The sequence below is a fragment of the Saimiri boliviensis genome, chromosome 1, assembly GCF_048565385.1.
Source record: "Saimiri boliviensis isolate mSaiBol1 chromosome 1, mSaiBol1.pri, whole genome shotgun sequence".
Classification (NCBI taxonomy): domain Eukaryota; kingdom Metazoa; phylum Chordata; class Mammalia; order Primates; family Cebidae; genus Saimiri; species Saimiri boliviensis.
The window spans coordinates 30,730,786-30,743,968 of NC_133449.1; the positions used below are offsets into that span (position 1 = coordinate 30,730,786).

General features: G+C 48.6%; 1 protein-coding gene across 2 annotated transcripts in view; it reads right to left on the minus strand.

The window, feature by feature from the left end:
• The window catches only part of GALNT14 (polypeptide N-acetylgalactosaminyltransferase 14), a 234,086-nt gene that overhangs the window by 38,130 nt on the left and 182,773 nt on the right, over positions 1–13,183 (minus strand). For both annotated transcript variants that reach the window (XM_074395691.1, XM_003943981.4), the window contains exons 5-9: positions 12,932–12,997; positions 12,640–12,761; positions 4,312–4,399; positions 3,399–3,483; positions 738–841 (exon numbers count right to left, since the gene is read on the minus strand). In XM_074395691.1, coding sequence (XP_074251792.1) covers positions 738–841; positions 3,399–3,483; positions 4,312–4,399; positions 12,640–12,761; positions 12,932–12,997 — 465 coding nt within the window. The remainder of the gene's footprint in view (positions 1–737; positions 842–3,398; positions 3,484–4,311; positions 4,400–12,639; positions 12,762–12,931; positions 12,998–13,183) is intronic.

The following is a 13,183-nucleotide window of genomic DNA, read 5'->3' on the forward strand; positions in this document are numbered from 1 at the left end:
GCAACCCCAAGAAGCAGAGCTAATATCCTGAAGTTACACCTTTAATACGCAAGGGAAATGAGGTAGTAAGTGTCACTAGCTAGATGGAATGGGTCTTTCTGACTGTGCTGTTTCTCCTGTGGCTGCAAGCCTCAGCTATACACCACCATGACTGGACCCAATCATCTGTTTGTACAGTTTGGGGTCCTTAACCCAGCTCCCCCCCTCACTCCTTCCTCTCCCACCATAAAATACTGATGAAATATCCCCAGACCCTCCTCATTACCTGAAACTGCTGCAATCACAGAAGCTAATAGACTTTAATGGATGTTAACGGATGTCACTGTTGCTCCTGTTCCTCATTCTTTCTCCTCAAGCTCCTTCCAACTCCAGGTTTTCAAGTGCATCACTCCTAGTTCAAGCTGCATCTGACCCCTCAGACTTGGTGCTCCTCCTTGGTCTTCCTGGCTGTTGCATCTCAGCTTTCCCCTAACAGTCTGCCAGTGTGTTTCCCTGGTCCTCAACATCCATGCAGCCCCATGGAGAGATTCCCTCGTTATCACCACCCTCCAACAACTATTCCTTCAGCACCCTACCAGCTTTCACCTGAAGGAGTACCTCACCATCTCCCAGGACCTCATCCCAAGCACGTGTGACTCTCTGACAGCTTGGCGCTGGATCCAAAACCACAGAGGTCCCCACCCCAGCCCCAGGGTGTATAGAACAGCATAGGTCAGGATGCAGAGGCAGGGACTCACCAAAGTTCTCCCCACCCCAGATGTCCATGTCCATATCATATTTCCCCAGGTAATCGAACCAAGCTTTGTCGATCACGAAGAGCCCTCCAGCTATGATAGGAGTCCTGTGCATTTGGAAGAAAAAGAGAGGGGATCAGTTCTCGGGGGAGGGGGTGGAGATCACTCTCAAACTCTTCTGCCCCTTGAGTCTGGAACACCCATTTCCCATCTAGGGGGAAAAAAACCTCATTGGGGGAAGAAAACTCCCATTTTCTTCTCATTTCTCTTCCTCTCGAGAAGGGGCAATATATTTTCCAGTTACATAAAATGAGAAGGAGCTCCAGGGTTTTTCCCTGTGGTTGTAAATCTCCTGACCTTGCAGACAGGCAAATTCACTCATTAGCATACCTCCCATGGGGACACAGAGCTCACTCAGGACCCCAGTTATTCTGATGACCTAGGGAGCTTCCCCTAGCCTCTGCCACAGGCTCTACACAGCAGGGCTCTCTTGGGAGCTCTGTTATTGGGAGAAGGGACAGTGGAATGCCGACCACACAGAGGAGAGGAGCTGAGGCAGCCCTGGTAGCAGCACATCCATTTCCTGAAACTGGGCTCTCTTTTTTTTTCCCCTCTTTATGCCTTTGTTATGGGTTGAATTCCTTCTTAAAAAGATACACTGGAGTCCTAACTCCCTGTATCTTAGAATATGACTGTAATAGGAGGCAAGGTCTTTACAGAGGTAATCAAGTTAAAATGAGGTAATGAACCCTGTATGACTAGTGTCCTAATAAAAAAGGGAAATTTGGACTCAGAGACAGACACACAAAAGGAGGATGTGAATATAGGGAAGAGATGGCCATCTACCGGCCAAGGAGAGAGGCCTAGAACAGCCCTCAGAAGGAACCTATCCTGTGGACACCCTGATCTCAGACCTCTCCTCCAGAACTGTGGGACAATACATTTCTGTTGTTTAAGCAGCCCTGGGTGTGGCACGCGGTTACAGCAGCTCTACCAAACTCACATACCCTCATCTTTTTTTTTCCTTTCTTGGCCCCAGCCCCCAACCTTCTCTGGAGAGATGCCGGAGAAACGCCTGAAAACGAGCTACCAAGAAGGCAGGAGGGGAGCAGATTCCAAGCTAATCATCAGTGGTTGGTAGCTGGGCAAGCCCTCGGAGACCTGGCCCCTATTCAGTGGATCCAGAGGGAGAAGGGAGTTTTCTTTTATATCAAATAAGTAATTGATGGACAGGTGGTTAGAAGCCCAGGTCTCCAGATGCTGCCACATCCTGCTGTTTCCTGAGAACTGACTTCATCCTGGGAAATAAGTGCTCTCTGATGAGCAGAGTTATCCCACAAGAAGAGAAGCTGTCCGGAGAGTGCCTCCCCTGGGACAGAGGCAGGAAAACCCCATAGGAGCTGCACATCATCACCTTGACCCCTTGCTCTTCCTATGCCCACACCATGTACTGCCCCTGGTGAGGAGCTGATGTGAGTTATGTGATGCTCAGCATGGGAAGAAGCTCCTCCTCCCTCTCCCTTTAGAAATGAAGGACTTTGTCCCAGGTACCATCTGGCTCTAGTCTCCCTCTTGGTATCTTCCCAAATAGAGAAACCTGGAGGAACAAGGAGGGGCCACTGGGTAGATGAGACCAAGGTCCTGCCCCAGAGTAGAGTTCTCAGAGTCCCCACCTCCATCTGGTAGCTTACCATTCATAGTCCCATTCTTAGTTCTTGCTAGCCCTTCTGGTCCTCGGTTTGATTTAAGGCAATGAAACAAAACTGATGAAATATTTACTATGTGGCAGCACCAGAGACACAGAGATACCCTTGGCTATTCCTGGGCATCCCTAAGTTGCTGGACTGAGAAATCCAGCATCCTCTGTATCTATCCATGCACTTCTTATCCTCCTGCTGCCCCGCCTGAGGCAGACTTGCTTTAGCTTAAATATTCCCAAGAGGCCTGGGACAGGTTTACTGTCTAGTAGGTAGGACACCAAGGCCATCACTCTTGATGCTGAGACCACAAGCTCCCCTGTGTGGTGACTACTATGCTCTATTCCACCCCAAGCCCTCAGTTGGTCCCCAGGCCCAGTGCAAACCCCTAGCCACCATGTGCTGGGGTCACAGAGGGGCCTGGAGGAGAGATTGTGGGTCAGGACAAAGCCATCCACAGCCTGGCAAAGCTGCCAGAGTTCATGCCACTGCCGTGTTCCTGAACAGAACAGGGCAGCTGTGCTTATGAATATATCGCAGTGGCCTTAATGTTGGCCTCCACTTATAGCAGCAGCTGACTCAACCTCCCTGGGCTGAATCCTGATACCCAAGACCCTGGGACTTTGCTCGTGGCCCTAAAGGACCAACATACCCCTTGCTAGAAGCCCAATGGGACCACTCAACCAACGTTGGGCTCCAACATTAGCAGGAGGCACAAGGACATCATGGCATGTGTGAGGGTGGGCAGCACACCTCAGCACACGCTTCTGCCAGTCCCCATCCCCTTAGTTAGTAGTCTCCAAGAGGATGGAAACCTCCTAAAATAAAGGCAAAAGTAGAGATGGTGTGGCAAAAGGCTCCCTTCGTCTGCTTGGTGCTTTGACATCTGATATTGAGCACATCTCTACACTCAATAGAACCCAGTGGTGATGGTCCTCCCACCCCTGCATGGACCTTTCCCACTTACCTAATGGGCTCCGTGGGGTCCAGGCGCCGAGCCTTCTGCTCTGGGGACAGCTGCTCCCAATGGAAGTGGAGGCTCCAGTCAAACCCTACAACACAGCACGAACCCAGCTGCTTTGGTCTCTCAAAAGCACTTGCTCATTCTGTGCCTTTTCCAGAAAGTCATGAATGTACCCAGGTCCTGGAGAGGCAGGTCTCAAAGACTCTGGTCCCTGATATTATAGGTTTCCCTAGGCTGATCAGCAGTATGGCTGCCAAAGCTCCCTTCACAGCTTCCTGCTCTTATTCTACCCATGACTGCTTCTCTGAGCCCTCTCTGCTGTGTAGGGTTAGAAATGAAGGGTGGAGAATAAAGAGCCTAGGGGTAGGGCCTGAGGGTGGTAGGATGGACAGTCATGGAATGTGGCCCTTGGCCCTAAGTCTCAGGAAGGTGTGAGCAGGAGGTTTGTGAGAGACTCTTAGACTACCTGAGCCACCTAAAATTCATTCTTGCAGTGGGGGCAACAGCAGGCCCTGTGTGAAGAGCTGGGGTGGGTCTCCCCAGACATGCTCCCTTCCCTAGGGTTCATACTTCTGTTAACAGAATAATCACATGTCTCTAGGAGAAGGTGGTGCCTGTTGCTGGCATCAGGCCCCATGTAGCTAGGAAACCCTTGCTCTTATCATGTTACTGGGCCCTGGGGTAAGCCCTGTCTTAGAGCTGGAGCTCTGGGTGCTGGGAGCATCCTGTCCACCCTCTAGCCCTTCCTTCCACAGCCCTGGTGGTAAGGGCCAAGCTAAGCTAATTATAGTGCAGGTTGAAGGATGAGCGTTCTTGACAAGCCACTAAGAGCTTTTCCTTCACTCTACCCGCTTGAAAGCAATGATTGGGAGTAAATGAAAGTCCTTACTGGGGAGAAGGTGTCAGCCTGACTCACCTCCTCTGAGCTCCGAGGCAGACTCAATGTAGGTGAAGGTGTCCAGGTTAATAATATCAATCACAGGGCATACCACCCGTGTGTAGTCCTGTAAGACAACAGACCCGCACTCAGCTTATGGAGAGGAGCCCAGGTGGGAGTCAGGGAGCTTGGGATGGCCTTGTAAGGGTAGTCCCAGAGATGAGTTCTGTGACCTTGATGGAGCCCTTTCATCTCTGTATCTTAATTTTTCCATCTATAAAATGGGGCACTGGACACTGGGACCTCTCCAGTTCTGATGCCTAAAGTGCTAAGAGGTTTTCCTTGACTGCCGGGAACCTCCTGCCACAGTGGCCATCTAAGAACAGTGGACATGATGGAGGCTGGCTAGGTATTACTGCACACTCAGAAAGGTGAAATTGAGAAGAAGGGGCTCCAGAAGTCCTTCACCATTAGTGGGGCTCTAGGAGACAGAGGATATGGTCAGCTGTTGAAACGGTTTGGACCTCTGTCCCCAGTCAAATCTCACGTCAAACTGCGATCCCGTGTTGGAGGTGGGGCCTGTTGGAAGGTGACTCGATCATGGGGGTGGATTTCTTATGAACAGTTTAGCACCATCCCCTTGGTGCTGTTCTGGTGGATAGTGAGTGAGTCCTTCTCACAAGATTTAGTTGTTTAAAAGTGTGTGGCACCTCCCCTCGCATTTTCTCTGTTGCTCTTGCTCTGGCTATGTGATAAGCCTGCTCCCCTTTCACCTTCTGCCATGATTGTAAGTTTCCTGAGGTCTCCCCAGAAGCTGAGCAGATGCCGGCATCATGCTTCTGGTACAGCTTGTGGAACCATGAGCCAATTAAACATCATTTTTAAAATAAATTACCCAGCCTTGGGTATTTCTTCATAGCAAGGCAAGAATGGACTAATACAGCTGGGAAGGTGACCCCAAGACTGCAGCCCCAAGAAGCAAAACCGTACACCCACGGTGCTTCATTCTAGGCCTGTGGTTCATGGATAAGTTGATGAATAGCATCTCTCAGAGTCCTAACTTTAATTGTTCCCTGCAGATGAATACTCACAAATTTGTACCAGGCCCCAACTGTCCTCTTAGCTTCCAGGCTCAGATAAAATATGCCATTGGCCACCTCACCCTTCGAAGATTGGCTTTATTGTTTTCTCCTCAAACATGTTCCCTTCCTTAAGTTCCCTATTTCTGTTAACAGAATCATCACCTGTCTCCCCTTTCTGCAGCACTAAATGAAGAAGCTTCACTGAGCCTATCAACCAGACCAAATCCTGCTGGTTTTAACTCTAAAACTGCTCTTTGAGTTCAGCCTGCCTCTCCTCCATTCCCTCAAGCCTGGAGTACTGCAATGGTCTCCTAAAACCAACCCTACTCTATCCTGCTCTTCTTTTATTCTACATATGGCTGCCAAAGTTGTCTTTCCGATTTGCAAATCTGACTCAGCTACTCAGCTACTACGAACTTTAACTGCCTCTAAGATAAAGTACAAACTCCTTAGCATAGCATCCCAGACCATCAAGAACAGGCCTGTCTCTAGCTTTCCAGCCTCATTACTTGATACTTCCCTCAGGCCACCCCATCTATAGCATCAAAATCACACAGGAAACATTTTCAAAATATGCAAGCCCAAGTCACCAGCTCCTGGAGCCACTGTATATGTATCTTTTCAAATTTCTCATTTTTGGGTGAGTAGCCTGTACCTGATGTACAGTGAGGAAAACTCCCCACATTGCCCAGAGAGATGTCAATGAGCTGTGAACACAGAAACTTTTGAACAGCTAAACGGGAATCAGGCAGCCCATCAAAACCAGCAGGTCCCTGGGAACCAGGCAGGACTGCTTTTCCAGTCCTCTGCAACAACCACCCTTTGGCCAGAACAGGCAGGAACCTCTGTTTCTCCTTGAAGCTGTTTAATTTCCTGGTTCAATCTTTCCCCCAAATGAGGCTGTCTTCTTATTTTAAACTCTAGATTCACTGAGTGCCTGATTTTAAGTTCACAGACTTAATTTGGCCCTCAGCCTCCCACATGTGACTCATTCTGACAGTAACAAGGTGCCTCTGAAAACCAATTGGCCCACATGGAAAGAAATGCTCATTTTCAATGCATTGCTTCTACCTCTGGGATGTCACAGATGGTTCATTCAAAATCAGCACTGCACCTGCCCAGCTGCCACAGTTCCTCTGGGGCTCTTGGGCCACTGTCATTGTGTGTCTGTGGATACATCCACAGGACACATGGATACATACTACAGGCACACACACCACCATCCCACACAAATACCTGGACATGCACACAAATATATACACAAATACATACACAGTCGTTCCTTGAATTCTGAAGTGACTTCAGAAGTTCAGAGATATCTTCTGTATGTCTGACAGTCTTGGTTTTGCTTTTCCTTTGAGCTTTGGGGCCTCTGCAGCTGTACTAGGTCCTTCTGTGACTCTTTTGTAATAAAAGATTGACCATGGCCAAAGATGTTTGGTCTTGTCCAGCTCCTGGGAGGTAACCTCTAACCCCTTGGAGTGTCCTGCCTAGAAGAGTCTTTGTTTACCTGGGGCCACAGGCTACATCAGCTAATCTATGCTAGCAATGTGGTTCATGGTTATGGGCCATGTGGTACCAACTCAACTTGACCTCTGGAAAGGCATGGAGACCATGAGGGTAGTCAGCCATGTCTATTCACTGATCCCCAATAAAAGCTCTGAATACCGAGGCTAGGGGGAGCTTTTGTCTTTGGCAATACTCTGTGTACTCTGTGATGTTGCTAGGAGAATTAAGTGGTGTCTGTAGAACCTACCGAGAAAGGAGAAGTGGAAGCTTGTGCCTGGATGCTTCCTGTGTACCTTACCCATTGCTGATTTTAATCTACATCCTTTCACTGTAGCTAAGCCATAACCATGATTCTAACAATTTTGCTGAGTTCTCAGTCCTTATAGCAAATTATTGAACCCGAGGTGGTCTTAGGGACCCCCAAACTGCAATCCTGTTTTGCTTTGACTTAAAAAAAAATCTTTCCCCAGTATTTAAAAACTGCAAAGGAAAATAAAATGCTGGTTGCTTACTTTGGTCACAGACTTCCCCAGAAGCCATGCATGGGCCCTGCTCCGGGGCTGCAATAGGCTCTGATGCATTCCTCCTATAAGCTCTGAGGGTTTCTGTCCTATTATTCCTGTCATAGCTCAGTTGTGGCATCTGCTTGGCTGAGAGTCTTGAAGGCCAGACAGGTAGTGAGGAATATTTGGGGCTAAGTACATGTAAAGCTATGATCTTGGGTAAACCTGCAAGAGGCTTTATAAATGAGTCACCAAAGCCAGGACATGACCTCTCTGAGTGCCCTGGAAGGTCAGCACCTGCTTCACTTTTGTATCCCTCAGCCCCAGCCCAAAGCCTGGTAGGCAGCAGGTGTTTAATCTGGGCTGGCTAAAAGAGGGCATCTATTAGCTCCCTCTGAGGACACTGTGTCAGTGCTGCCAGCAAGCAGGTGGATCAATTACAGCTGAACAAGATGGCTTCTCCTCCTCTAGGCTGGGGGATGGAGGGACGCTCAATTAAAGCACTGAGGTACACTGAGCTCTCTGTGTGCATGCCCCAGCAGGCTGTAGCTTTACAGCAAGGTCCATGCTTAGGCTCAAGCAGGCAATTGATGGAGCCCTGGAAGATTCTGGACCACACTCCCTCCTCTCACCTCCCCCAAGCAAACCCAAGCCCCTTACCCTCCACCCCCACTCCTAGCCAACCGGAAGCAACTATAAGAGGCTGAATGCATCCGCCCATGGTTGTCCATCACTCCTGCCATCAGGCCTCTGGTTTCTCCACTGAGTCATGTAATTAAAACCACATTGTGAATGGGCAATCAGAAAGCTCCTAGAGACATCCACTCCTGTGATCAACCAGTACTCCCAAGCACCTACTATGGTTTAGGACTTGTGGCAGATACAAAGATGAGTAAGACCTCACAGTCTGGGGAAGATTAGGACGGGTGAGTAGATGGTTCTGATGTGGGTATAGACACAGAGCCTGGGGGCCTCCCAGCTGACCTGAAGGGAGGGGTGGGGAACACAGGGAGGAGTCCTCAAGGAGGTGACACTGTGGAGCAAAGACAAGGACACCTGATTTGGTAGGAGTCCTGTGTTCCCATTCTGATTCTGCATCTAGAATATGTGTGACCTTAAGTAAATCAGCCAGCTCTAGGGACTCTGTTTCTTCATCTACAAAAGAAAGACAAATTATTATTTGCAAAACTATCCTCTTGCCTCTCTAACTGGGCTTTTGTGAGAAAACAAAAGGTATGTGAGAAGGCTTTGAAGAATATGTAAGCTATGATTTATATAAATTTACCAAATGCTTTACCAAGATTGAAGTTTCTTAAAATCTTTTTTTCGTACTAAAGAACTATGCAGATAAGGAGGGTGAAAAAAAAAAAGCTTATTTTTTTTAAAAAAAAAAAAAACCCAACTTGGTACTTGTTTCAAGTATCATCATGTAATTGAAAGGAAAAGAGGGAAAATTGGGGAGGTTTTCAATGTGGAAAACACCAGCTGAGGACAGCGGATGACAGCTGAAGCCCAGCCTCTTTCTTATCTCTTTCTATTTTTGAAAATCTCAAACTCCAATTACAGCTTAAAATTTCCACTTCCACTCACAGGATCAAATCATGTTCTCTGAGACAAGACACATACAAAGACACGAGGAAATACAGGCTGACGCACGTCCTCACTCCCTGTTCCCAAAGGGCTGGCTGGCCCAGAGGAACTGTTCCAGGCCATTAAGAGTCAGTCTTAGCAAAAACCTCTGCAGCCCAGAAGGCCACTGGAGGCCTGGGAGGGTGAGAGCTGGCCAATGGCTCTTGGGTTTCTCTGACTAATCTCTTTGCTACAAAAGCTTTAGGTCAGATAGTGGTGAGGACCCAGAAGTTTAGCTTAGGAGGCTGAGTTGTCTTGAGACTGAATGACTCCCAGAGGAGAAGGAGCATTGGTAGCAGGCAGACATTGCTCACACTCGGAAAAGAAGAGATGAAGGCTTCGCCAGACCAGCAGGTAAGGCTGGCCATGGATACAGAAATGAGAGCATTTTTCAGAGAGGGTTGCTGAGATGAACTTGGGGCCACTGGGACAGAAAGGGCTTCACAGGTTCATTAACTGCCCAAGGAAAGTAAGGCTCCCTTAACACATTCTGCAGAGACAATATCAGCCCGGGGGTCCCTGCAGGTTAAGCATCAAATTACCATATGAGCCAGCAGCAATTCACATATAAACCCTGAATAATTGAAAACAGGGACCCAAACAAAAATTTGTATACAAATATTTATAACAGCACTATTCACAAAGGTAAAAAGTGGAAACGACTCGAATGGTCATCAATGGATGGATGGATAAACAAAATTTCATATACACATGCCATGGAATATTATTAGCCATACAAATGAATGCTAATACATGCTACAACATGGATAAAGCCCAAAGATATGTTAAGTGAAAGGAACGAGGATCAAAAGGCACCATGTTGTATGATTCCATTTATATGAAATGTCCACCACTGGCAAATCCGTTGAGATAGAAAGCAGACTAGCAGTGGCCAGGGGCTGGGAGAAGAGGAGAATGAGGAGTGAGTGATTGCCAATGGGCACGAGGTTTCCTCGGGGTGATACAAACTTTTCCTTTGGGGGTGATGAAAACTTTTAAAATTAAGTTGTGGTGAAGATGACACAACCCTGTGAATATACTAAAATCACTGAATCGCCCACTTACAAAAGGTTAAAATGGTAACTTTCATTATATGTCTTTTACAACACAACACACAAGACACACACATGTGCACACACACACACACACACACACACACACTCATATAAAGTCAATTTGAGGACAGTGACCATGGGGACTGAGTCCACTGCTGTGGCAGCTGCATCCAGAGAGGCCTGGGCACAGCTCTGGGCAGAGAGCTCCTGGGGTCAGGTCTACCATGACCTCACCTAGCAGCCCCCAACATCCAAGGAGACTGGGGGCCCCATGAACTTCAGTTCCAGGGTGCATGGCCAGCAAACTGAGAGGTGAAGGGGTCTGGTCAGAGGCAGAGGTCCCAAGGAGCCAACAGCTTGAGGAGGGGACAGAAGTGCCAAGTGCGCAGTGCAGCGTGCCCTGGACCTCAGCCCCTCTTTTCTTCTTCCTCTTCCAACCATAACATCTCCCCATGGCATCTGGTTTTTTATGATCATTTCTCAACACTGAGCACCTACTCTCTGACCAGCCGGGTGGCCACAAGGAGGCACTGGTGCCCCCATTGGATTTTTAAGCTGTTAGGGGAGGCAGAGGACTAAACCCAGAAGAGGAAATGGTGGGCTAAGGCGGCAATGACCGCCAGGAGTGATCGTAACTGGCTATGAAGTCAGGAAAGTCTTTCTAGAGGAGGGCAGCTGCAGATGCGGCCCCAAAGAGCAAGTGGGTTTGTGGAGAGGAGGTGATGGGCATCCACGGACAGGAAGGGCTTGGTCAGAGCTGGTGCAGAGAGAATGTCAGGGCATGTCCAGGGACAACAGGCTGCAGAAGAGAGCACGGAGGGAGGGGTGCGTTTGGAAAGGTGCATTTCCCAATCCAGACCTCTTTGCCTAGGTGATATCAAAAGAGTGGGATTAGGTGATGTCAAAAAAGAGTGGGAGAGAAGATTTTTCTTTTTTTTGAGACAGAGTTTTGCTCTTAATGACCAGGCTGGGGTGCCATGGCAGTATCTCGGCTCACTGCAACCTTCACCTCCTAGGTTCAAGCGATTCCGGAGACGAGATTTTTCTAAATAACACCAAGTGGATGATACGCCCTCCCAATCTCAGAGAAAAGGGTTAATGAGGGGTCTTAACATCTAGGCCCATGTGACAGAACTCTGTAAACCCACTGAGGTTCTCTCATTGGAATGAACAATGTGGGGAAGGATTTCCTTGTTTTCTTCTGAGCAGATGAACACAACTTGATTCTTTCATCCTCTCAACACTGTCATTATGCAGGGAGGAGTCAAGGAGCTACCATGAAGAGTGAACAGAAAATAACCACAGCACAGAGAAGACACTGCTGAGACAGCGCTGGGGCGCTGGTGCTGGTGGTACTGACTGAAAACAGACCAGCCAGGTGCAGTGGCTCATGCCTGTAATCCCAGCACTCTGGGATTGGAGGGCAAGGCAGGCGGATAATGAGGTCAGGAGGTGGAGACCAGCCTGGCCAAAGAGACCAGCCTGGCCAAAACTGGCCAACATGGTGAAACCCTGTCTCTACTGAAAAAAAAAAAAAAAAAAAAAAATATATATATATATATATATATATATATATATATATATATCTCCATATCCCAGCTACTTGGGAGGCTGAGGCAGGAGAATCGCTTGAACCCAGGAGGTGGAAGTTGCAGTGAGCCGAGATCATGCCATTGCACTCCAGCCCGGGCAACAGAGTGAGACTCCGACTCAAAAAACAACAACAACAACAACAACAACAACAACAACAACAACAAAAAACCACAAAAGAAACCCAAAAACAGACCAAGTGATATAATTGCCCTGAGACTGTTTCCTCTTCTGTGAAATGGGTGTATTAAAAATGTCTGAAGTCCTACTTCACAGAATGGCTATAGGAATCGGTAACTCCGGAAGAGGAACGTACAGTGCAAGTGCCAGCTGTTGAAATGACGCTGCCATCTGCAATCGCCACACGTTCTGTAGATCAGCAGGGAAGTGGATAGACTTTGGGGAATATAAAATAATAAGAAAAATAAATTTCCTTTCACTTTTTGGGGAGTAACTGAGACACTGGAAGAATGAAGCATCCAGAATTGTAGAGTAATTTAAGCGCAAACAGGGTCAAGGAGTTCAGGTCCCTTAACATCTAGCCTGCCTGTCTGGTATAGCCTTTGGGTGAGGGTAGAAGTAAGACCGTCCCCAGGAATCAGGGGATGAAGGCTGGTTAAGTTTGCTGCCTCCTTTCTACAAAAGGCACCCATAAGGGTTCCCATTCTGGAATCTTCTGCTCTCCGATAGGACCAGTTCTGGGCAGTTTTCTCCTGGCCAGGAAATTGCATATGTTAAGTCCCAGCTGTCCCAAGTGCAGGCCTGCTATGGGTGACAGTCCCAGTCACAACACATCCCAGTCCTCGCTCCACCACTGACTGCCTCATGACCTCATGCGGGCTGCTCTACCCTAGTCCTTCATCCACAAAATGGGGACTGCAATCTGTTCTGCCCACCTCCCAGAAGAACTGGGGGTGCATATGTGAAGTCATGAGCTGGAGAGAGAGCCTGGAGAAAGCTGGGACATGAAGCCCAGCCCTACTCCTCAGCCTCACTCACCTCTTTGACCCTGTGCAACAGAGGCTGGAGCCAGTCCCTGTTCACCTCACAGTGGCTGTCGAGGAAAGTCAGAGTAGTGCCCTGGGCAATGTCAGCACCCCGAATCCGGGACCGGACCAGACCTGCAGTCAGGAACAAACCACCGAGTGGGTGCTACTGTCACTCCATTGTCCAGCAAGACCAGGGAGAAGCCACCCAATGTTCCCCCCGATCACCCAGACATACACACACCATCACACCCTTGACCCCCCAGACTCACACCGGAGGCTCTCGCACAGCAGCACAGACCTACCTTGCCGTTCATTATTGCGCAAGCATTTCACCTTGGGCAACTTGATGAGCTGTTGACAGTCATCAGCTGCAAAGACGAAAGGTTATGCCAAGTGAGTGTCTGGGGATGGGCTCACATGATACAAGTGTGCGCACTGCAGGTGAACCTGAAGGATAGGTGAGGCAGCCCTGCCCACTGTCCCCAGCTGCAGCGTGGTGCTCCAGGGTGTGTCTCGGCTGTGAGGGGCTGGCGAATGAATCACTGCTGTCATTA